Source organism: Aquarana catesbeiana, linkage group LG05, assembly GCF_042186555.1.
Source record: "Aquarana catesbeiana isolate 2022-GZ linkage group LG05, ASM4218655v1, whole genome shotgun sequence".
In the NCBI taxonomy this organism is placed as follows: Eukaryota; Metazoa; Chordata; class Amphibia; order Anura; family Ranidae; genus Aquarana; species Aquarana catesbeiana.
This window is the reverse complement of record NC_133328.1, coordinates 83889995-83916089: the sequence shown is the minus strand read 5'-3', so window position 1 is coordinate 83916089 and position 26095 is coordinate 83889995. Positions and strand designations below refer to the sequence as shown.

The window sequence follows — 26095 nt, the reverse complement described above, 5'->3', positions numbered from 1 at the left end:
AAGACACCGTGTCTAGGGAGGATTTTTCAACAGCCATTTCTAGCTTTCATGGTCAGCTCTCCGAATTCCATGCTGGTTTGGAATGTTTCAGACGCAAGCGTGGGTGCTCTCCTTCTCTCCTACATGGAACACTTTCACATTTGACCAGAGTGTGTATGAACGTAATTTATACATTTTCATTTGTTGTGTTTTATTTGGTTTTGTATTCTGCACACCACCGTTTTGCATTTTGAATTTATTGTATTTTTATGTCTCTTTTGTAGAGTTAAATTCCAGTAGGAAGGCTCATAGAGGAGTATTTATAGATTTTGGATCTGCAAAGCAACGTCAAGTTAGCAGCCAAATAGCCAGCAAGCAAAAGTAAGTAACTTACAGTGTCGCATCGGGGAATATTCCTCCATCCACCTTATCTGTGTGGTTGGGGAAATCCTTTTTTCGTTTTTTTTTTGTTTTCTTCGTTCAGCCCACTGGCTAACTGGGCAGCCCGATAGGCACTAGAGTTTGAGAACACTGCCCAGTGTACTCTGTAATCTGACAGAACAGTTCAGACACACCATCTTTTTCTCAGCTCTTATAGGGGGGTGTGGCGATGCTTGTAATGATGGGTATAGTCATTACTCATCTGTGCCATCAGAGTATTGGATTGTGAGGGCAGGGTATGTATTTCCACTAAGTAAAAACAGTATTTTAAGGCATTTACAGGCAATAAATCAGGACTCCCAAGTAAAGGTTTGAGACTTCACCTGGGGTTTAGAGGACTTTGTTTCTTTAGATAAAATAACCTAGTTTTAAGGAATTGTGTTGCATGTCTGAGAGCTTATACTAGGTCATAATTAAACAGTGGCTTCTGTATGTTTACTATTCATCACCTAACACAACAGACCTCTTAAATCTATGCTTGTCCAACAAGCTGATTGGCTGCAGAAAAGCCTCCCCCATAGTTATGGTGTTCATACTGTACATTCTTGGTGAACAGTGTCTGCAAGAGAATCCTTCACAAGCCAATCCAACATGATGTTCTAAACAGTTTGAACTAAAAAAGCTTTGCTCATTGGCACTTCTACATCTTTTGCTAAATTTATATTCGTTGAGCAGTTGGAGACTTTTTCTGTCTGTAGTAAAGATCACTGACATCTCTTAAAGCCCGTACACACAATCTGACTTTTTGACAACAAACATGCAAATTAGCTGTTTTAAGGCAACATCCGACCGTGTGTATGCTCCATCGGACAAACTTTTTTAGTTTTCATCGGACTTTTGTTGGCTGTGCGAACGGACAAACTTTCCGGCAACAAAAGTCCGATGGAGCAAAGTCCGATCGTGTGTACACAAGACCATCGGACTTTTGTAAATCACAGTACCTACCCGCGAGAATGTTTCCAGCGTGATCCCACGGCGCTGGTTCTTGGCGACTGGGTACTGTATATCTTGCGCTCGCTGCAGTAGGAAAACACGTTTTCCTATTGCAGCGAGTACGAGTGGGAATTCCCCTCCTAACTTAAGTCTGGTATAGATTTTAAGGGGAATCCCCTACGCCGAAAAAACGGCGTGGGGGCCCCCCCCAAAATCCATACCAGACCCTTATCCGAGCACGCAGCCTGGCCGGTCAGGAAAGGGAGTGGGGACGAGCGAGCGCCCCCCAAACCGTACCAGGCCGCATGCCCTCAACATGGGGGGTGGGCGCTTTGAGGCAGGGGGGCACCCTGTGGCCCCCCCCACCCCAAAGCTCCTTGTCCCCATGTTGAGGAGGACAAGGGCCTCTTCCCGAAAACCCTGGCCATTGTCGAGGTCTGCGGGTGGAGGGCTTATCGGAATGCGGGAGTCCCCTTTAATAAGGGGGCCCCCAGATCCTAGCCCCCCCACCCTATGTGAATGAGTATGGGATACATCGTACCCCTACTTATTCACCTGGGGAAAAAAGTGTCAATAAAATGAGAACCGGACACCTGGAGAAGAGGCCAGAGAGAGCAGAGAAGTCAGACTAGACCCCGCAAAGTCGGAAGAAGACCTCCAGAGCTGCCTAATAAATTACTTTAAAAACCTGTCTAGTGTATTTTTTTTTATTGACACTTTTTTCCCCAGGTGAATGAGTAGGGGTACAATGTACCCCATACTCATTCACATAGGGTGGGGGGCCGGGATCTGGGGGCCCCATTATTAAAGGGGAGTCCCGGATTCCGATAAGCCCTCCGCCCACAGACCCCGACAACCAATGGCCAGGGTTGTCGGGAAGAGGCCCTTGTCCTCATCAACATGGGGACAAGGTGCTTTGGGGTGCGGGGGGCCGCAGGGTGCCCCCCTGCATCAAAGCGCCGACCCCCATGTTGAGGGCATGCGGCCTGGTACGGTTTGGGGGGGGGGCTCGCTTGTCCCCGCCTCCTTTCCTGACCGGCCGGGCTGCGTGCTCGGATAAGGGTCTGGTATGGATTTTGGGGGGGACACCCACGCCGTTTATAGGCATAGGGGGGTTCCCCTTAAAATCCATACCAGACCTAAGGGCCTGGTATGCTCTTGGAGGGGAACCCATGCCGTTTTTTTATTTAAAATTTAGTGTAGAGTTCCCCTTCATGATTCATACCAAACACCTCTCGGCAATGTTGTTGCTCATCGCGAAAGGAAAAAACACATTTTTCCTTTCCCGATGAGCGAGCTGGCTCCCGCGATGGGGCTCGCAGGTGTCAAATCTCACCAATAACAGCGGCGAGATTGACACAATATCGCAGTCTCCCACTGTACAAACACGCATGCTCAGAACCAGTGCAAAAGATCAGACAACAATACAGAAGTTGACCAAAGGGTGGTGGTAAAGAGCTGAAAAAACACGTGATTTGGTGAAAGTTGGATGAAAAAGTCCTGCCGTGTGTATGCTTAGTTTACGGCCGTCGCCCTTTGTACAAAAATCCATGGGAAAGTTTGTACAAAGTCCTATCATGTGTATGGACCTTTATGGTGTTTGCATCTCTGCAGGATAATCTCAGTGCACAATGGAGTAAGCAAATATACAGTTCTCCTTGTGCAATTAAAATAAAAGCGGAGTTGCAAGCAAAACAAATATTTTTAAAGTAATTCTGTTGCAAAAAAAAACTTTTTTTTTTTTTTTAAATAAAAACTGTTTCAAATAATATTAGCAATACTTACTAATTCCACTGCCAGTGTAGAGAATCTTTGTTCTCCTGCAGATATATGGTAAATGTTGGTATCTACAGCATCCAAAACTACTGTGTTGAATTCATGTGACTACTGCTACATGCCATGGTTCCACCTGCTGGCCAGTAAACCAGTGTAGTGTGTCCTTGATGTAGCAGCAGTCAGTTGGGACCATAGATACAGGCATGTTGTATGTTTGTGGAGTGCTGATACTTGAGGCAGCCATAGCTCTGCAAGGGGGAATAAAGATTCTGTTTATTGGTGGATTGATTGGTAACTATTGATTATGTTCTTGAATTGAATAGGATTTTTTTTTTATATGTTTCTCATTGATTGTCTAAGTTGGGGAAACTCTCCTTACTTCACATCCTGATGACAGTTTCTATTAACTGCCCACTCATTACAGTGTCGGTTAAATTTTTGGATCATGGAGCAAGAATTTCTTTAGATTTATTTAGACAGACCTAGCAGCATATCTAACCATCCCCCCTTTATTCAAAACAAAGTTTAGGCTGGAATTAAAATTTTTAAATTGGATATTTTTTTATTGCTATTTTCTTTTTAAGAGCAGTATTGCCTTTTTTTTTTTTTTTTTTTTTTTTTTTTTATAGGAGTAGTAAACACAAAACGTACATCCAGCCCATGGGAATTACAATTTTGAATAAAAGCAATATTTTTAAATCTAAACGGATATTGACATTTTTCACTTTAGGCTTGGTTCACACTACTGTGATGTGATTTTTGCTGTGATTTTCAGTGTGACTTTGATGTGACTTGGCTGTGTTTTTTGCAAATTTTATGGGGCTATGTCTAACTGTAACTCGCACCAAAGTAGCACACAAAGCAAACAGAGAATTTGGCATGCATTAAAAAGGGATCAACTCCAGAGATAAAACGATAATTCTCCCATTCTACAAGACTTTGGTCCGGCCGCACCTGGAGTATGCTGTCCAGTTCTGGGCACCAGTCCTCAGGAAGGATGTACTGGAAATGGAGCGAGTACAAAGAAGGGCAACAAAGCTAATAAAGGGTCTGGAGGATATTGGTTATGAGGAAAGGTTGCGAGCACTGAACTTATTCTCTCTGGAGAAGAGACGCTTTAGGAGGGATATGATTTCCATTTACAAGTACCGTACTGGTGACCCCACAATAGGGATAAAACTTTTTCGCAGAAGGGAGTTTAACAATACGTGGCCACTCATTAAAATTAGAAGAAAAGAGGTTTAACCTCAAACTACGTAGAGGGTTCTTTACTGTAAGAGCGGCGAGGATGTGGAGTTCCCTTCCACAGGCAGTGGTCTCAGCAGGGAGCATCGATAGTTTCAAAAAACTATTAGATAAGCACCTGAATGACCGCAACTTACAGGAATATACAATGTAATACTGAAATATAATCACACACTTAGGTTGGACTTGTCTTTTTTCAACCTCACCTACTATGTAACTATGTAGCACATTAATCTTTTCCAACATCGCACCGAGTCCCATTGATGAGAAAAGGCACCATTGAATATAATGTGATTTTCATTGTCATGTAATTCTGCGTAACTCAAGTCACATCAGAAATCACACCAGTGTGAACCAGCACTTAGGCAACTCAAACAAGACTATCATAGATTCTCTTTAGGAACGTGTAGGTTTTAGACTATACAAACACTGTTGTAATTAAGGGGACAGCTCCTTTTATTGTCTTACTAAAGGTAGAACCTGCAATAAATTTATTGTCAATTATACCACATCCACTGAATTTTCATTATATTACAAAAAAGAATGAAGCATGGGACTTTTCAGGTGCTACCTGGAGTCACAAAGACCTTTTGTTTAAAATAAACATATGTTTTATTATTCTATTATATATTTTCAATATTATAATGATAGTAATAAAACTAAAAAGATTTTGTACAAATCGACTGCACATAGTTGTTTAGTCAAACTCTTATGACATATAATAAGTCAAAATGGCTTCCACCCACATAGTACCCCTTTTAACCCCACATGTTTCAATACTATATTTCTTTAGAAAATAATAGATAACTTTTTATTTTTACAGATGTCAAGTGGTCTGCTTTGTGAGGTGTGGGTACATATTTTCTACTCATATTTCCAGCTCTGTGGTTCACTTCATCAGGAAGAGGTGGAGAACAATTATGTGTATATAACTGTCACAAGTCCCAGGATAGAAAAGGGACACTTAGGAAAACCAGTTTGTCCGGGGGGATGGTGTAATGTTTCTTCCTGTCTGCCACCCTTCAGTGTATTTATGCTTCTCTCAAACCCTTGAGGACCAGTTTTGACCACACTCATGGATGTTGCACTCTTTTTGCCCTATCAGATTTGCGTTTACATCAAGATCTACGAGTGTTCCCACCGGGTCCTCCAGATTTTGGGTTTTCCTGAGTGCCCTGTTTTTCATCCTGGGAGTGGTGATATATACTCCTTGTTTTTACCTTGTGACACTAATTGGAGCTGAGATGCATTATTGGGGGACCTTCCCCCTATTTTATATACACATAATTGTACTCCTCCACTTTCTGATCAAGTGGCCCGTAGATCCTGAGGAAACACATAAAAAAATTGTACCCTCATCCCACCAAGTAGACCACTTGACATCTGGAAAACACATCTGTTCTCTATGATCTTGAAAATTAAATATAGTATTGATATCTGGGCTTTAAATGAGCGCTATGTGGGTGGAAGCCATTTTGACCTATTGTAATATATGTACCAACAGAGGGTGTTATCTCAGTTGGTGGAGGAAAACCTGGATTGCAGAACTATTTGTAAAAGCCTTTTTTATCGATACCAAATTTGACCTTAATTTCTGAGAAGGTGTTTAGTAGTTATACAAGATCCAGGCAGTAGCAGTTCATGTGCCTTGAGTGGTAATCAAAGAAGGATGCCTTTATTGAGCTGCACTGCAGTAGCCCATACACATGTAGTAGCAACAATCGTATTTAGATAGGAGTGAAGTGATTTGGGACAGAATAAAAGAGCTGTTAAGAGTATTCTCCGTGCTTGATCAAGAGCAGGTTGTTCAGTCTGAGTCCGAGAAGGCACCATGGCGGGGAACCGCTAAAGTTTGGTTTGGTCCAGGATAACTACTTGGTAATACATTAAAATGTTGGGGGTGCCTAGACCTGTCCATGACGTGGAGGTGCATAGAAGCGAGTTTAGAGTGGAGGAATTTAACTGGCCTGCACAGAGTCCTGACCTCAACCCGATAGAACACCTTTGGGATGAATTCGTGCGGAGACTGCAAGCCAGTCCTTCTCGTCCAACATTGGTGCCTGACTTTACAAACGCGTTTCTGGAAGAATGATCAAACATTCTCATAGACACAATCCTAAACCTTGTGGACAGCTTTCCCAAAAGAGCTGAAGCTGTTACAGCTGCAAAAGTTGGGCCAACTCAATATTGAACCCTACGGACTAAGACGCCATTAAAGTTCATGTGCGTGTAAAAGCATGCGTTCAAATACTTTTGGTAATATGGAGTGTATTGAGTAGTTTTGCGATCAAAGAGTTATAATTAACAGTAAACAGAGTATTGGAAGGCGCTACCAATTAAACACCTGAATAGTTGAGAGAAGCGTCTGGCACCCAGGAGAAAGGTGTCATAGTAGAGATTTGAAATTTGTTGGATTTAGATTTATGTCAAGCATGCTAGATTTAGAGAAGTTTTTTTGTATAGGGAGACAGACAAAAGATTTCTAGTGTAAATTGTATGGCAGGTAGTGACTCAAGGATTAGACCGAGAAAGAAGGACATCATCTGCATAAAGTCCAATTTTATTCTTCTGAACTAACTGAGATACCCGAGGTAAAGGCGTTGGACCTAATGGATATTTCTAATGATTTAATGACAAGACGAAGATAACAGGCGGCAAAGGGCATCTTTGTTGCGTGCTATTGGTAATGGAGTGGAGAGAAGCCCCGAAGACCAAACCCTGGCACAAGGTGTTGTGTAAAGGCCCAAAAATAGCCATTATAATGTTGGCATTAAGACCACATTTTAGTAAGACTTCTTTCAGGAACAACCAATGCACCCTGTCAAAAGCCTTATCTGCATCTAGAGACAAAAAGAGAGAGGGCTTTCAAAGGTGTTCAGCCCATTAGCTAAGATCTATAAACTGTTTTGTCCCATCAGAGAAATGCCTCCCAGTCACAAACCTTACTTGGTCTTTATGGGCTAGCAGTTGTATGTATTTAAATAAACAGGTTGCAAGAATTTTAGTATACATTTTTATGTTTGAGTTTTAAGAGTGAGATGGGTCTGTAATTTGCTGGATTATTTGTTGATTTCCCAGGTTTGGGTATAGGCACAATCTAAGGGACACTCCTAGTCTAAGGACTCTCTGATAAGCTCTCCCATAGGTGCAAAGCAGGTAAAAGTATTTTGGAGATGGGGTGACAAGCTTGCGAAAACATTATATTATTCATTGCAAAACCCGTCAGGGCCCAGAGCTTTGTGCAGGGGTAGTTGTGCAATCACCTGGGTAATTTAAAAAGTTGTTAATGCCTTGGAAAGATCTTCAAGTTGGTCATGTGTCAAGAGTTGGAAGGTTTATAGATGGGTGGATGGGGCTCTAAAATAGTTTTTGAGGTTGTAAAGGTTAGAGTAGATGTCAATGAAATGGTGATATCTTGTGGGTTCTGCAACTTTTTCCCCTGAGAGTCTAGCATGTAGGTCATTTTGAATTGTGCCAATTAGTGTTTGTGCTGTTTCGCTATAAAAGTTCCAGGCTTATACTTTGGGCATACTAAGTGGTGCAAAGTCTTTTCACGTAAAGATCAAAATTTTTATGAAGCCGTGAAATGTAGTGGAGATCTCAATCTTTTTGTAGGCCTCCTCATCTTGGAGATTGGAATTAACGTTAAACTGCCCTAATGGCAGTTAAGGGTTGGCATAGAGAGTGTTGATAAAGTTTATTCTCATGGGCACCAAAATGAATTAGGAGACCTCTCCTCTCCTGCACAGTCCACAGTAATGCATTATCAGAGACAGAACTAACATTTGATTGAAATAAATGTGAGATCTCAGAGTCGATCTTTTCCTGAAAAGGATGAATGTTGAATCTCCAAAAAGATTGGGGTCTCTTGTTCGAGGTAATATATAGCTGGAGTCAGACCGGAGCATGGTCTGACCATGTGATAGAACTGATCGGAGCAGAACTAATTGCTGATTATAACAGATTTTTGTTAATCAGAAAAAGATAAATTCTTTGCATGTGGGAGTAAACGCTGTAGTCTCTTTCTGTCGTGTAAGCATCTCCATGGGTCATAAAGGTCTTCTGAGAGGACATAAATTAAAGACGTCTAGCATATTATCTATTGCCTCATTAAAGTCACCACATATGATTAGCTGATCCCTTGGAAAGGGGTGGAGCTAATCCATAAGCGATCTAAAAAAGCATTTTTTGGGCATATTGGGAGAATAAACATTGACTATAACTAGGGGATGATTAGCAAATAAAGCTTGAAAGTATGGCATAGCGACCATATGTGGGTCAGGATCTAAATGATGCAGTTGAAATCCAATCGAACTTCCGACTACCATCATCGCCCCCGGTTTCTTACTGCTCGTATTCGCAAAAAACGACAAGGGAATGTTTTGTGTTTCCAAAATTTGTCTCTTGGGCACAGAATAGGTCAGCTCGCTGGGAAAGGAAGTCTTTCCACATTAGTTGAAATTTAAATGGGCTATATAAAGCTTTTGACAATAATGGTAGTAATTTTAAATATCATCTTTGGTACGTGTGGAGTAGTGCATTAACCCTCAAAAAGAGACTATGTGGTTACCATCAGTGAACAAAGGTACCTGCATAAAGTTTGCCAGAAAGTTGATGCAAACATTTGACCATACAGGATAGGAAACGACAAACTAAACCAACTCATAATCCATAATTTCAGCAATCAAAACAGCAATGTGCTTTGCACACTAGTCTTTCAGGGTGTGGAACTACAAAATAGGAGTTGCATTTGCAGGATGTGAAATAGTTTGAGGAAGGTGGTATTCTTCCTGCCTGAGGTTAGGCACAAAGCCATATTAGGTGTTGACCAGGATGGAGCGTGACCGTAGTTTTGGAGTGCTGGTGATACCATTTTTGGAGCAGATTGAGACCCTCTTTTCGGGTGAGTATTGACACCAGCTGGTTTTGGTTAGTTAACAGAAGCTTTGTGGGATATCCCCACCTATAAGGGATGTTTGGAACATCGCAGAGATTTGCTGACTGGTACAAATTCTCTGAGTTGTTGTGCTGGAGGAATAGAGGAATATATGCAAAAAGATTGGGAGTAGGGATCTGGGAGGGAATGAGCAGACCTGGTGGCACTCATTAGCTGCTCTTTGATATGAAAAAAAATTGTATATGAGCAAGGATATCCCTTGGAACAGATGTGGGAAGATGCTTAGGTCTGATGATCCTCTGCGCCCAGCTTATAATAAGATCTGAAGGTGAGCGAGATGGAAGGAGTTTAAGAAATTGCTGCAGATAAGATGTCAAATCACTGTTTTTGACGATTTCAGGAATGCCCCTGAATTTAATATTGTTCTTTTTGGAACTGTCTTCCACATCGACAAGTTGGGACTTAAAGTGCTGGAGCTCCTCTGTGTGGCTATCATGAGCATCAACCATCTCATTAAATGCTTTAGAATAATTCTCCATCTGTCTCTCATTATGGTCAGTACGTTCTTCCACATGATCCATCCTATATTGAATGCGGTTAATGGAGGAGCATAGCTCCATGCTGATGTCCCTTTTGTAGGGATAACAGCATAGATTTCAGCACATGTTCATAGTCAGGGTTATCAGATGTTGGTGCAGTAGCTAAGGGAGTCTTTGTTATCCACCTCAATGTAATGTGGCAGATATTTCATCCCCAAAATGCTTCTTACTGGAGCATTGCTGAGAATGTACAGATGCTCTTTTGGTCTTTCCTGTGCAGAATGGTACCAGAGAGATTTCCTGCTGCGGTGTCCTCCATATCTGACATACCTTCAGCACTGTTCTGAGGTTGCAGAAGCTGTGGGTGAGAGAGAGGAGTTCCTGGGACCAGTGCCAACTTTTACTTCCATTACAGGCTTTGCAAAAAAATTCTGTAAGCCTGTGGAACTGGCATCCTTAGATTTTGTTATGGGCTTGTCCCTTTGGGTCCCTGTCATCGGCGGTGCACAGGGGGGTTGATGTGCGGCAGCTGAGGATGCTGTAAAGCCGTTTAGGATCTCCTGGCAGAGCACAACAGAGGGATCAGGTGGCCATCCCAATGCGTGCAGCCAGACCACGTCCCCTCACCTGTCGGGTTTAATTGCTGTCTGTGCCTTTATTGGGGACAATTGCCCTCTGTATTTGGCCTGTTTACTATCATCACATTAAAATGAAATCAAATTCCAAATATTGATTTGTCACCAGAACACCCAGGTGAGGCTGCAATTGACAGGCACAGGTGAGGCTGCAATTGAGAGGGGAAATCTTTCAATAGGGACACTAGTTCTGGTGGCGTCCGAGGATACCCTCACTTTGGAGGGATTTCTTCCTACTTCCCGTTTTTTATCTATCAGGCAGGAAATGAAGGGAAATCGACCCAATGGGACAAGGATGGCAAAGCTGACATGGTTCATAACCTTCCCTCCCTCTCGCTTTCCAAAATTTAAATAAAGTTTTTTTTCTTTAAAAATTCTTTAAAGAATATTTATGTCTTCACATTGTTTTAAATAATGCAGTTGGTGGCTTCTATAATATGTTAGACATACATTGTGTTTCAGAGATAAACATCTGCATGCCTTTTTGTAGTTCGGGCACTGACTGGTATGTCGATAACTACTGGGTATTTCGAGAAATAGAACTGATACAATCTAAAATTATTCTGACAGCAATAAAAAAAAAGAATTCTGGCTGAAATTTAAAAGAAGGTATGTGAGAATGGGTATTTTCTCCATGCCAGCTGAAAAATTTCTGCCTCTTCTTCCCCATAGTACAGGGGTACACAGTGTTTGCAGGCTGTGTGTTGGAAGATGTCCCCATTCTGGCCCCTGGTGGGGTATGCCCATGAGCAGTTTGGAGGAAGAGTTTTAGGGGACGTTAAAAAAAAATTGTTGTTGGTCCTGTACATTTCAGCACAGAACAGAAAGCTCTACACTGACCTATACACATACAAATTTGCAGAGGGGTATATTGGTGGATGGGTTAAGGTCAGTGTTGGGGGTTAGGTTTAAGATTTAGGCTTATCAGGCTAAATCTTAATGTGGATGTAAACCCATGTTCCATAAATGTGAAAAACTGCCTTATGTACATTTAGCAGTACCATAATGTAACAGATTGCATAATTTTTACCTATCTATATTTGCCTGCAGAAGTTGTCCCTTTTCCGTGGGCTTGGGTAGTAGCACGTACGGCGGGTGTGCTAGTGCGCACGCACCACTTCCCGCTGTGCGCTCACATCACATGCAATACTCGCCCATGTAAAAGCTGAAGATGCAGAACAGCCAATCCAGGGGCAGCAGGAGGCGTTAGAGGGACTAAGATCTGTGGATGCAGCGGCAGGAGACACAGGAACTTTGTGCATGAGTCTAATTGTGTACGCTGTCAATCACAGGAGAGGGGCCGTGGCGACACCTATTTTTTTTTATGGGTGACTGATTTTTTTTAACAGAGGAGTAATGCAGAAGTGTGCCTGCTCATTTCCCTGCCAGACTGGTGACAGAATAATTGTCCTGCTTTGCAAATTAAGGTAGTGTGTTCATTGAAATTTTGATTTTTTGGGTTTACATCCACTTTAAGGTCTTTGCTTAAAGTGACCCTGTGCTTATGAGAGCAGGGCAGAGCAACACTTAACCCACCCTTCTTCCAACAATAGATAATCACCTTTCTTTTGAACTTTATTTTCTTTAAAAGAACAAAAATTATAGTTACCTGCTCTATGTTGTGGAATTGCACAGAGCAGCCTTGATTCTACTCTTCTCGAGTCCCTCCCTGGTGCTTTTGGCTCCTCCCCCTCTTTTTGGTGTGCCACGATAGGAAGCCGCTTCCTATCGTGGCACACGTGTGGGCTTGATCCTGAGCTACGCTGCCTGTGTCTACAGACACAGACAGTAAGGCTCGACCCCCTCCCCCCCCTGCTCCCTCGTCACAAGATTTGACTGACAACAGGGGGTGCCAATTTCTCTCGCTGCTCTCAACAAAGCCTGTGAGAGCGAAGAGAAGAGAGTCGCCGCAGACGGGCACAGTGCTGGATGAAGATTGGGAGGGGGCGACACACACACTTTAAAGATTTTTTACCTGCATGCAGGGAATTGATTAAGGTAAAAAAAAAATAAGCTTTACAACCACTTTTACTTTTCTAGGCAAAGCACAGATTCACATTTAAAGATTAGGTTGAGGTTGAAATGTTAACACTAGGTTATTTACTAAGCATTAGATAAGGTTTGTGTTATGGGTTTATTTATTGCTTCCTGTGTCCACTGTGTAGATTTCTTGTCACTTCTTGTCCCAGTCATTCCCTGATACACAGAATGTCACAGTGAGGGATAATGTCTCAATGGGATTATAGGCAGCAATAAAAACCTGATAGTTTCCCAGCCTTTTCCTTTTGGTGATTGGTTTGCACAGTACTGTGATTCACATTTTTTTTTTTTCTAGAGAAACAAACCAAAATATTGCTCACATTAGCTCAGTGACAAACTATATGCTTATAAATATTATCTCTGGAGGGAAATGAATGTGAACATGTCTAGTTATGTATAGAGTGTTTTATTTTTTCCCTAAAGAGTGTGTGTGCTGGGTGTATTTTTCTTCTTATACTATGTTCTATGAGCAGTATATCTATTTTTAGGAAGCGAAGTTTGGAAATTCTCCGGCTCATTGATTTGGATTTTTCATCCACTTTCTCTTTGTTGGATCTGGCCCCTGTTAAAGAATATGAGATGTACATCCGCAATTTTGGAAAGAGCAACACAAAGCAGGTGTGTAATTTTTAATGACTACGGCATCTTGAACATGAATAGGCGTTTGGGGCTAGAATATTTATGGCATTCTAAATATAAAGCTTTGCACTTCGGAAACTATGGTTGCATTATTTTACTAGCACAGCTTCAGCTCTTTTTCCCACTATATAAAACAGACTACTAACTGTAAAGGATGTCTTTCTTAAAGCAATTTCTTTCTTATCCATGGAGGGACAATGGAAGTTTTTAACCCAGTGGTCAGTGGTATACCTGGAGGGGTGGGGGTGATTTTTCATGGGTACAGCCCATGATAAATCAACCGTTAGGGTGTTTTAGGACTGTACCCCTGCTGGATGCATATAGCTGCATTACCTGCAGCACTTCTGGCAGCCCAGTCAGGCCTCATGTACTTATATACTGTGCTCAGGAATAGGCATGTAATTATCATTATGCAGGATTTATATAGCACCAACAGTTTACGCAGCGCTTTACAACTTTAGGGTAGACAATACAAATACAATACACTTTTTTTTTTTTTTTTTGCCACTTCAGCAAAGTGTTTATATGGGAGCTATAGTTTCAACTTTACAGTTCAATATCATCCCTTTACGTATTCACATCATTGTGGCATTATCCTTCTTTATTAACCAATTATTCAAAAAGTAGAAACAAGCAATACAAATCTTCCCCTAGAGATTATTTTCCCTAGTGGCCCTCCTAAACCCACCCCCCTCCACTACTCCCTATTCCCCCACCCATCCCCCCCATCCTAACCCCCCAACTCATCCCCCTATTGTCATGACTTATACCTGTCACAGTCCTCATCCTTCTCTTTTACACTGATTAGTATGAGTCGTCTAGTTTATATTCGCAATGGGGCATCAAGCTAAGTTTCCCACACCTCGGCCGCCTGAAGTGAGGACTTATATTTTACCCAATCCCTCCATGTCTCTTCATAGACTTCCATATCTAACCCTTCACTGTACCTCAAATATTCCAGGCGGTGAATTTCACTTATCTTATTGAACCACTCCCGCAGTGTAGGTCTCCTTCTGTCCAGCCAATATCTAGGTATGAGGCTTTTAGCGGCATTAAGGAGGTGTGATAACAGTGATTTCAAGTACCTCTTCGTGGGCATTTTACTCCCATGATGTAAGCACACCCAAGGGTCATCGGGGATAACCATGCTGGTGATCTCAGAAATTATTCTCCTTATCTCCCCCCAAAATTTTTTTAATTTCCGGGCACTGCCACCAAATATGTGCCAATGTCCCTGCAGCCCCTCCAACATAGTTGCGATGAATCTTTCTGAATTCTGTGTGCTCTTTCCGGGGTGATGTACATTCTCGCAATGATCTTATAATTCATCTCAGATAACTTAAAGCCCACTGAGGTAACGTTCACCCTTTTCAAAATCAGCCCGACCTCCCTTTCACTGATCTTGGTACCCAATTCCTCCTCCCACTTCTTAAGATATGGCGGACACCCCACCTCTCCTGATTTGATCAGTATCCTATAGATCTTAGAGACACCTCCCCTCCCTTTTTTCTCCAAAAATACTTTTTCCAGGGGGAGTAGATCTTCCATTGACCTTATTGGCTGCGGGAGTGTATCAACAAAATGTTTCAACTGCTTATACTTCCATAAATCTATAATAAACCAATCCTCTTTAGCTTTTAACTCCTGGTATGAACACAGCTTACCCTGTCTCATAATATCTTTTAATTGGGCATCTTCCTTCAAAATCCATCTCCCAAACAGATCTTCCCTCCCAGGTGTAAAGTAGTCTGTGTCCTTAAGCGGGATTAACGGTGAGTTGTATCCCCAGTGTTCCCTTTCATGCAATTCATCCCACATATTTAGTGCGTGTTTAGTGATATCCAGTATTTTCGTGCTCAGTTTTCTGTACTGTGGTGGAATCCACACAATCTTACCCAACTCTACTTCACTCATTTTATTCTCTATTTTCACCCATTGTTTTTCTTTATTATTTTTTACCCAATCTAAAATACGTGATAAGGCTATTGCCACATAATATTTTTTAATGTCAGGTGCCCCCCACCCCCCCTTCCTCTTATCATTGGCTAATTGTGTGAACTTTATTCAGGGTTTTTTCCCTCTAAATATAAACTTTAGGGACATAGTGTGCAATTTGTTGAAATAACTCTGCGGGATTAAGATTTTAAGCATTTGCATTTTATAATTGATTTTTGGCAGGATTGTCATCTTAAATAGGTTGATTCTACCTCCCCATGAGAGTTGGTTATACGGGAGTCTGTTCAGGTTGGTCTTGATCTCGTTAAGGAGTGAAATAAAATTACCTTGGAACAATGACTCTTTTGCTGTGGTAATTTTAACTCCTAGGTAGTTAAGCTCGTTTATCCCCCATTTAAATGGAAAACTCTTTTGATATGCCTTTTCCCCTTCTTTGTCTTCAACTATTTCCAAAATTTCCGACTTAGTTGAGTTAACCCAGAAGTTATATAGTTTGCCATAGGCCTTAATAGTCTCTATCAGGTTCGGAAGAGTAATCCTCGGGCGGGTGACATAAAATCATATGTCGTCCGCGAAGGCAGCTATTTTGTACTCTTCTTCCCCTATTTTTACCCCACTAATGTCTGGGTTGAGCCTTATCTTCACAAGGAGGGGCTCCAACGCCAGCACAAACAACAATGGGGAAAGTGGACACCCCTGTCTGGTGCCGTTATACATTATGAATGGTTCAGATAAAGTTCCATTTGTCTTCACTCTCGCTGTGGGGTGAGTGTATAGGGCCTTTATCCAACTAAGCATTCTATTACCCAGACCAATCTCCTCCAGAGTATCCCACATGAAGCCCCAGTCTACCCTGTCGAAAGCTTTTTCAGCATCAATCGACAGGAGTAGACCTGGGGCTCCACGATCCTTTATTTTCTGGACCACCATTAACGTCTTTATACCATTGTCTCTCCCTTCTCTACCTGGCACGAAACCCACCTGATCTGGGTGGATAATCTCATTGATTACCTGTTTCAACCTATCGGCTAAGATCTTAGCGAATAATTTCGTGTCGACGTTTAAGAGTGAGATGGGCCTGTAGCTGGAGCATAGCATACTGTTCTTTCCTTCTTTCCAAATGATAGCAATACTGGCTTCTAATGCTTCTTTTCTCATCTCCCAGTTCTCCCCTATCCCGTTCATGTATGAACACATTATAGGTATCGGTAATTCCTGAAATTTTTTGTAGTATAGAACGGTCAGCCCGTCTGGCCCTGGGCTTTTCCTGGTTGGAGTGTCCTGAAGGGCTTTCTTGAGTTCCTGCTCAGTTATAGGGGCATCTAAGATGGTTTTATCGCTTTCCGCTATTTTAGGTAAACATGCATTTTTTTAAAAAGTTTTTGTTATCCTCTCTTTTGCTTCTATTGTGTGGGTTATTTGAGTTTATTGCGTATAACTCTCCATAGAATTCTTGGAAAGCTCTCGCAACATCACACGTTTTATATCTAATTGCCCCTGACTTGGTCCTTATTTTTTCGATATAATTAGTCTTTTTCTTTTTTTTCAAGGCCCTGGCTAGTAATTTGCCCGGTTTATTGTCGTTAATATATCTATCTTTTTTTACTAAATTATAAATTTTACGCGTTTCATGTTCAATTAAAGCCTTCATCTCTTCTCTTCTCCTTTGTAAGCTTATCAACACCTCCCCCTCTCCCGATATTTTATGTTGCTGTTCTAGTTCTTGGATTTCTTTTAACAGGATTTTCTTTTCTTTTATCAATCTCTTTTTTTCTTTCCGATCCTACCATCATTAATATGCCCCTAATATATGCTTTATGGGCCTCCCAGACTGTAGCCTCAGTGATCCCCCTGGGCACGTTTATTTTAAAGTACAGATCCTCTTTGATCCTTCTTTGATCCTCTTTACAATATCTTTATCTTGGAGAAGGTCCTCATTCAATCTCCAACCTACACCCAGTGTACGGGGTTCCCCTATTTTTATTTGTAGGCACACCGGTGCATGATCAGAAAACGTCATGTTACCGATGGCCGCCTCTATGACCGCCTCCAGTAGATGATGTTCAACCAAAAAGAAATCCAATCTCGAATACGTCGCATGTACGGTGGAATAAAATATATAGTCTCTTGTATTACCATGTTGCATCCTCCAAACGTCTACCAGCTGGAGCTGGTGCAGCTTCTTTTTGAGTTTGTTTACCCAAACTCCACCTGTCCCACATACATGAGACGCACAATCTCTCACGGGATCTAGGCATAGATTAAAGTCCCCTGCTATGATGCCCCCCCCCTAAAATTTTCAAATTTTGCCAGGACACCTATTGCATATCTAAATGTGTTCTTGTTTGGACCATAAATGTTTGCCAGTGAGCACTCCGAGCCGTTGATTTTGCCTCTCAGGAAGAGAAATCGGCCTTCGGGGTCGGCCAATCTCTCCTCTAGCTCGAACCTTACCTCCTTGGCAAACCCTATGGCCACTCCCCTTACCCCCTTGATCGGTGAATCTCCGTAAAACCATACTGGGAAGTCTCTAGAGAAGATTTTTTGACACTTACTAATACTTAAGTGTGTCTCTTGGAGCATTGCCACCTCGGCTTTCAGGTATTTCAGTTCGCTTAAGATGTTGGCACGTTTTATGGGAGTTTAAGCCCCTGACATTGTAAGAAGTAATTTTTAAACTAGACATCCTCTCTTACTCTCATTTTTGGAACCTCTCTAAAAGGTATAAGCCCATGACTCGGTTTCCGTTATTGGGATATCTAAACGATGGCAAAATGTTTGCGTTTCCTCCAGGAATCTCAGCACTGCCATACGACCATCCTTACGTCCAATTAAGCAGGCAGGGAAGCCCCAAGAGTATTGTACCTCGTCCGTTTTTAGTACCGCGAGTAATGGTTTCAGGGTTCTTCTCCTAATAAGGGTCTCTGCGGCCAGATCCTGGAAGATTTGCAGGTTTGTTTCACCATACTTCAATTGATGATTCTTTCTTAGGCTGACTTTGATCTTCTCTTTGTCCTGATAATTATGAAATCGAACAATAACGTCACGCGGAGCGTCTCCCCTGATTTCCGCCAGCTTTCTGATCCTATGCACTCTATCTAATTTTAGTTTACAGCTGGCGTCGTTTGGATTCATCAAATCTTTAAAGATTACATCAATTTTTTCTTGCAGATTCTCTTTTCCGCCTTGCATCTCAGGGAGGCCTCTAATCCGGAGATTTTTCCTTCTGCTACGATTCTCTTGGTCTTCCAGTCTGTACCTTATATTTCTTTGTTCTATCTGTAATACTTCCATCTGGTGCGTCAGATCTTTTATTTCGGCCCCTTGCTTGTCCACTATGGTTTCTACCTCCTCGACTCTTTTTGATATGTGGCTCATGTTCTCATGCACGATGCTAATCTCATCTTTAATCGATGCCTCCAGTTTAGCGAACATTTCTGCCATTTCTCCCTTTTGTGGGGAGTTGCTTTTTCTGTTGAGGTTCCGCTGATATTTCTTCTGTTACCTCGCTGCCAGAGGGTCGTATTTCAGTATCGGCCAACTGTCTTCTTGTCCCGATTTTAGATGGACATTCTGGGGTTTTATTTTTGGCCCCTGTTATTTTACCCGGGCTTTCTTTGCTGCCATCGTTAACCATGTATTTTCTAATAGTTCCTGGGCTTGCGCTTGTTCTAGGCGGGTTGGCGGTTGCCCCTTTCATTGATTTACCTCTCATTTTTCCTTCTTCTCTATCCTCTTTCTATTTCCCCCTCCTCTTTCACCTTCCTCTTCTCCCTCTACTATCCCTTACCACTTCTTATTAGGGGGAATCCAGCATAGTCAATTACAATACACTTTAATACAGTAGGAATCAGAGGGCCCTGCTCCTTAGAGCTTACAATCTAAGTAATATGTAATGTCTCATTTGATCCATCAAGTCAGAATAATTGAGCAGCTTTTGTAAATGTTATCCTACGTGATAGGGCACATTTCAAGCCAAATGAGTGAAATAAATGATCTTCATTTTTATTAGAGGTGTGCTTGACTTTTTTAGGTTTCATTTGGTCTCTGTGTTGGAAACCTCATAGACGTTACTTGTTCATAGTTTTAAGAACAACTATCAAAATGTATTTGTGTAAAAAAAAAAAAATACCTGTAATAATTAGGGGTGTTGAAAATAATCGTATAATCGATGCATCATGATTCAGCCTTCAACGATTCAGCATCGATGCAGAAAATGTCTGAATCGCGATTGTATCAATGTCGTCATCTGTCGGAGTCCTCCCTCCCTTCCCTCCCTCCCTTCCCTCCCTTCCCTCCCTCCCTCCCTTCCTTCCCTTCCTTCCTTCCCTTCCTTCCTTCCCTTCCTTCCTTCCCTCCCTTCCTTCCTTCCTTCCCTCCCTCCCTCCCTCCCCTCCCTTCCCTTCCCTCTCTTCCCTCCCTCTCTTCCCTCCCTCTCTTCCCTCCCTCTCTTCCCTCCCTCCCCTCCCTCCCTTCCCTCCCTCCCTCCCTCCCTTCCCTCCCTCCCTTCCCTCTCTCTCTTCCCTCTCTCTCTTCCCTCCCTCTCTTCCTTCCCTCCTTTCCCTCCCTCCTTTCCCTCCCTCCTTTCCCTCCCTCCTTTCCCTCCCTCCTTTCCCTCCCTCCTTTCCCTCCCTCCTCTCCGCCTGTCATGGAGCTTGCATCTAAAATGCTCAGGGTGGCCACTCACCATCTCCCACTGTGTCACAGAGCTTTGATATGGATATCCAGGCACACCCGACCTCCTCTCCCTCCTCCTATTCCAGCGGCCACTGTAACAAAGTCTTGCCTCTTAGACTGTGATAGACGGCACACTGATTAAATTTCCTAGCATTGGATCAGTGTTCCGATTATCATAGTCTAAGAGTCGGGGCTTTGCTACAGCGGTTGTTGGAATAGGTGGAGGGAGAGGAGGATGGGCGCGCCGGCATATCCATATCAATGCTCCATGACACAGTGGGAGATACCTGCTGTGTTTGATCCAGGCAATGGTGAGTCTGCAATTGATGGGCACAGTTAGTGAGGCTGCATTGATGGGCACAGTTAGTGAGGCTACATTGATGGGCACAGTTAGTGAGGCTGCATTGATGGGCACAGTTAGTGAGGCTGCATTGATGGGCACAGTTAGTGAGGCTGCATTGATGGGCACAGTTAGTGAGGCTGCATTGATGGGCACAGTTAGTGAGGCTGCATTTGACGGGCACAGTTAGTGAGGCTGCATTTGACAGGTAAGGCTGCAGTTGACAGGCACTGGCGAGGCTGCATTTGATGGGCACTGGCGAGGCTGCATTTGATGGGCACTGGCGAGGCTGCATTTGATGGGCACTGGCGAGGCTGCATTTGATGGGCACTGGCGAGGCTGCAATTGATGGGCACAGTGAGGCTGCGTTTGATGTGCACAGTAAGGCTGCGTTTGATGTGTACAGTGAGGTTGCGTTTGATGAGGCTGCACTGATGGGTTTTTGATGAAAACCATGGGCATTGGGCAGTAATCATGATGCATCGTGAAAACGAATCATTGACATAATAATCGTAATCGAATTGTGAGACAAGTAAAGATGCGCAGCTCTAGTAAATATTCTTATACCTCTTCCTGGACTACAAATAGCATTCTTGTACCTATTTCCCAAGGCGTCTTTCAGGACAGCACCTGAGATAGTGACTCCTCCCACTGGACCACAGGAAAAACCTTCTTTCTCCAGATCTTTAAATGGAGGCACCTCCCTACCATACTTCAGTTTTTGAATTACCTCCGGCCCGCAGGGAACATCTTTTGGAGGTGAGCCAGGATCTCTTAGGTGCTCCTGAGAGACGGGGTCTCCTCTCTCTTGTTTTTTCCTCCTTTTTTAGATTCCTTCATCCCACCCATCTTACCAGGGCTTTGGCAGTGGTAGGTTTGGGCCCCTCTTACCCCCTAGGTGCTCGGGGAGAGCCACAGAATTTCTGGTGACCTGCTCCAGTATCCTGGGAGCAACGGCTGCGTGTGCACCGCCACCATTTTGCGTTGGCCAAGAGGAATTCTCAGCCGCGCCGGAAGTGACGCTTCCTATTAGCAGGTCACCGGGTCAGCGCCCGACGTCATTTCTGGCGGCCGGACGCACAGGGAGGAGGCAGGACAGGAGCTGGCACCTATGTTGGCTTCCAGTTTGGTGCAGTGGCACTATGGGAGTCCTGAAGCGGCGTGCAAAGCCACGAGTGGAGCACTGCACACCCGCTAAGGAGGATGCGGTGTCTGCAGTGGTGGGGACAGCCACAGGCACCAGCAAGGCTCAGGTAGGGGGCAGTTGATTAAGTCTGCTCATTTCCTTTACATGGGGTTTCCAGTCTCTCTTTTCTTTCCTCCTGGTGGCGAGGGCCTGTCTGGGCACCGGAGGCTGTATTTTCTTCCTAGTGCACCTTGTTGGGTGGTCCGCAGGCGGAGACTGGGTCTCACTAAGGGTTCCCTGTTTTTTTTTTTCCCTCTTGTGTTTTTTTTTTTCTCTTGCAGGCCAAAAGCTCTGACACGGTGAAAGAGATACCCCTCATGCAAAGCCAAGATGGGAGAGAGAAAATTGTAAAAAAGCTCTATGCAGTACTTGCATTGCGTCTTTAGTCAAAGAGGAATCTGCTTCCATTTGTGATGACTTGGTTGCCTCTGTAAAGAAGGAACTCTATGCCACGATTCAAACATTCCGGTGTTCGAGACTGTCTGAAGGTCCTTCTACCAGGGAAAAAAACTATTGATTTGGAAGAGGAGGAGGGTGAAGGGGCTGAAGTGGCTACCTCCAAGTTTAAGCTATCCCTGAAAGAAGTTGATGGGCTTCTTAGAGCCATACATGTTACCCTTGGCCTAAGCGAAGACTGCATGATCGTATGTATGCAGTCTAAGTGAGCCTAAAGGGTGAACATTTCCGGTACACGCTGTCATTTCGGTTTCTATAAAGAAGGAATGGCAAGAACCGGAGAGGAAACCTTTTTTCTCAAGAGCCCACATGAGACTCTTTCCTTCAGAGGAAGACCCCTCTGCCGTATGGAACAAGGTCCCCAAGCTCGACATTGCCTTCTCTCAGGATTCGAGATCCACTGACCTAGCCTTTGAGGACATGAGGGTCCTAAGGGATCCGATGGATAAGCGAATGGATCTTTTGCTCAAGGGATCTTGGCAATCGATCACAAGCAATTTAAAGCCAGCCATGGCTAGGACATGCGTCGCTAGAAACCTGGAATACTGGGTTAACCAGCTAAAAGCTCCATATATTAGCGGATTCACCCAAACAGGAGATTTTTGATTCTTTTACTACCTTGCCCTCCGCGGTAGCCTGTATGCCGGATGCTTCAGCCAAAGCAATTTGAATGTCGGCTAGATCAGCAGCCTTAACAAATTCGGCAAGGAAAGCATTGTGGCTGAAGACTTGGCCAGGCGATGCGGCATTAAAGAGTAAGCTCTGTGGGATTCCCTTTTTGGGTGACCTTCTCTTTGGTCCTGATCTAGATACCATTCTAGACAGAACAGCCGATAGGAAGAAATCCTTCCCAGTAAAATAGAAGAAACAACCCCTTGAAGCACCTTTTTCTACCTCAAAGAGCTCAGGAGCAGGACAACAAGTCCCAGGGAAGGAGGAAGAATTGGTCCGCACAAAAAGCTAAGGGCAGAATCCTTTTCCATCCTCCTGCGCAAGCCGAAAAATCCCAGTGACTCGACCCTGCGGGTGGGCAGAAGGCTGAAAAATTTCCTTCCGCAGTGGTCAGACATAACGTCAAATCAGTTCATCCTGACCACTCTTTCTCAAGGTTACGGAATCTCACCAAGAAGATTTCTTGTGACTAATACCCCAAAGGATCCATCAAAAGCCCTGGCCATGAAGTCCTTATTAAAGGAGCTGATGCAGCAGGGTGAAGTGATCCAAGTGCCACCAGAAGAGCCGCAACAGGGGTTTTTATTCTTACATTTTCTTGGTAAAAAAGCCAACAGGAAAATTCCGATTGATCCTCAATCTAAAACCTCTGATCAAATCCATCAAGTACAGAAAGTTCAAGATGGACTTGATTTTTTTAAGTCAGATATCTGCTGACCCCAGATTGTTACATTATATCTCACTCCAGTCCCAGAAGTATCTCATGTTGGCAGTAATGATGGAAGGCGTGATTCATCGTCTGCAGTTCAAGGCCTTGCCGTTCAGGCTGTCATCCTCACCTCAGATCTTTACCAAGGTGATGGCAGAAGCCCTAGCTCCGCTTCATCTTCAGGGAATCGCAGTGATTCCCTATTTGGATGACCTACTATTATTCGCCCCCTCAAGGGAAAGGTTGCAGGACGACTTAGTCAAAGCACGCAACCATCTGGAATCTCTAGGATGGATTCTAAACCTCCAGAAATCCTCCCTAAACCCGTCACAGGAGGTTCGCTGTCTGGGCTATCAGACCAGAACAGGACGACTTAGTACTGTACTGAGTACTGTACTATATGTACAGTATCTCACAAAAGTGAGTACTCCCCTCACATTTATGTAAATATTTTATTATATCATTTCATGTAACAACACTGAAGAAATTATACTTTGCTACAATGTAAAGTAGTAAGTGTACAGCTTGTATAACAGTGTAAATTTGCTGTCCCCTCAAAATAACTCAACATACAGCCATTAATGTCTAAACCGCTGGCAACAAAAGTCAGTACCCCCTTAAGTGAAAATGTCCAAATTGGGCCCAAAGTGTCATTATTTTGTTGTGTGGCCACCATTATTTTCCAGCACTGCCTTAACCCTCTTGGGCATGAAGTTCACCAGGTTGCCACTGGAGTCCCCTTCCACTCCTCCATGACGACGTAACGGAGCTGGTGGAGACCTTGGACCTTCCGTTTTGAGGATGCCCCACAGATGCTCAATAGGGTTTAGGTCTGGAGACATGCTTGGCCAGTCCATCACATTTACCCTCAGCTTCTTTTAGCAAGGCAGCGGTTGTCTTGGAGGTGTGATTGTGGTTGTTATCATGTTGGAATACTGCCCTGCGGCCCAGTCTCTGATGGGAGGGTATCATGCTCTGCTTCAGTATGTCACGGTACACGTTGGCATTCATGGTTCCTTCAATGAACTGTAGCTCCCCAGTGCCGGCAACACTCATGCAGCCCCAGACCATGACACTCCCACCACCATGCTTGACTATAGGCAAGACAAACTTGTCTCTGTACTCCTCACCTGGTTGCTGCCACACACACACTTGACACCATCTGAACCAAATAAGTTTATCTTGGTCTCCTCAGACCACAGGACATGGTTCCAGTAATTCATGTTCTTAGTCTGCTTGTCTTCAGAAAACTGGATTCCTTCTGGGACAACAGCCATGCAGACCAATTTGATGCAGTGTGCGGCATATGGTCTGAGCACTGACCGGCTGACCCCCCACCCCTTCAACCTCTAGAGCAATGCTCACAGCACTCATACGTCTATTTCACAAAGGCAACCTCTGGATATGACGCTGAGCATGTGCATTCCTCTTCTTTGGTCGACCATGACAAGGCCTGTTCTGAGTGGAACCTGTCCTGTTAAACCGCTGTATGGTTTTGGCTACAGTGCTGTAGCTCAGTTTCAGGGTCTTGGCAAACTTCTTATAGTCTAGTCCAACTTTATGTAGAGCAACAATTCTTGTGACCAGTATGAGAGAGTGAGAGCGATAACGCCAAATAACACCAAATTAACACACCTGCTCCCCATTCACACCCGAGTCCTTGTAACACTAACAAGTCACATGACACCGGGGAGGGAAAATGGCTAATTGGGTCCAATTTGGACATTTTCACTTAGGGGTGTACTCACTTTTGCCAGCAGTTTAGACATAGACAAAGAATCTGTAATGTCCCCTAATACCCCCACTGGAAATGTAGCTAAGACTACCATAATAATGTAGGACTGGTTCTCACATGATTTTATTGGGAATGCCTGGGTTCCTGTGTGATTGTCACAAATTTCCATGGTGTGTGCTTTGACGGCCCATTCATTTGAATATGATGCAAAATGCACCAGGAAAAAGTAGGTGCACTGGTCTGCGCAAAATCCACATGGTACTGCAGGACTGCATTTGCAATCTGCACTTGGGGTGCCTTTAAGAACACATAGGCACCCACATGCAGACTTCAAGGGCAGCACGTTCGAATGCAGTGTGGAAAACATGCATGGGATGCACTTTTTCCACACTGCGTTTTGGTGTGAACCAGCTTTTGTGCAGCGTTTTAAAAAAGCAGTAATTACCAAAGAAGTTCTCAAGTAGTAGTTACCAATCCCTGTTCTAAAGTAGTAGTTCCTTCTATTGGGAACTGCTACTTTAGAACAGGGTTTGGTAACTACTATTTTGGAACTTCTATTGGTTCTGAGCAGCAGTTTCTGTACCCTGTTCTAAAGTAGTAGTTCCCAATAGCTATTTGTGTCCCAAAAGTAGAACAGATACAGTAGCTACCACAAGTCCTCTTTAATGCTGCTGCCGAGGAAGAGGCCAGCGGGTGCCATCCGCGCCGCCTCCTATGCACAGAGCTGCAGCTGCCGGACGGCTTTGTTATGTGAGAGAAGGGTCTCCCAGGTTTCAAGTCACGTGCCATCATAAGTGTGGCTGCATGACACCTCTGGCACAAGTGTGGGGGGGCTGCTGACCCCTGTGATAGACCAACACAAAGTGGCACATAATTGTGAGGCGGAAGGTAAATGATAAATGGTTTTCCAAATTTTTTAGAAATATGTGAAGAGTATGGCCTGCATTTGTATTCAGTCCCTTTTACTCGGATACCCCCAACTGAAATCTAGTGGAACCAATTGTCTTCAGAAGTCACCTAATTAGTAAATGGAGTGTACCTGGGTGTAATTTAATATCAGTATAAATATAGCTGTTCTGTGAAGCCCTCAGAGGTTTGTTAGAGAACCTTGGTGAACAAACAGCATCATGAAGGCCAATGAACACACCAGATAGGTCAGGGATAAAGTTGTGGAGAAGTTTAAAACAGGGTTAGGTTATAAAAAAATTATCCCAAGCTTTGAACATCTCACGGAGCACTG

At 43.5% G+C, this 26095-nt stretch overlaps 1 protein-coding gene across 4 annotated transcripts in view; it reads left to right on the top strand.

Moving 5' to 3' along the window:
• The window catches only part of DYNC2I1 (dynein 2 intermediate chain 1), a 140692-nt gene that overhangs the window by 55045 nt on the left and 59552 nt on the right, over positions 1 to 26095 (top strand). For all 4 annotated transcript variants that reach the window (XM_073629927.1, XM_073629926.1, XM_073629925.1 and 1 more), the window contains 2 exons: positions 264 to 360; positions 12974 to 13103. In XM_073629927.1, the coding sequence (XP_073486028.1) occupies positions 264 to 360; positions 12974 to 13103 (227 nt within the window). The remainder of the gene's footprint in view (positions 1 to 263; positions 361 to 12973; positions 13104 to 26095) is intronic.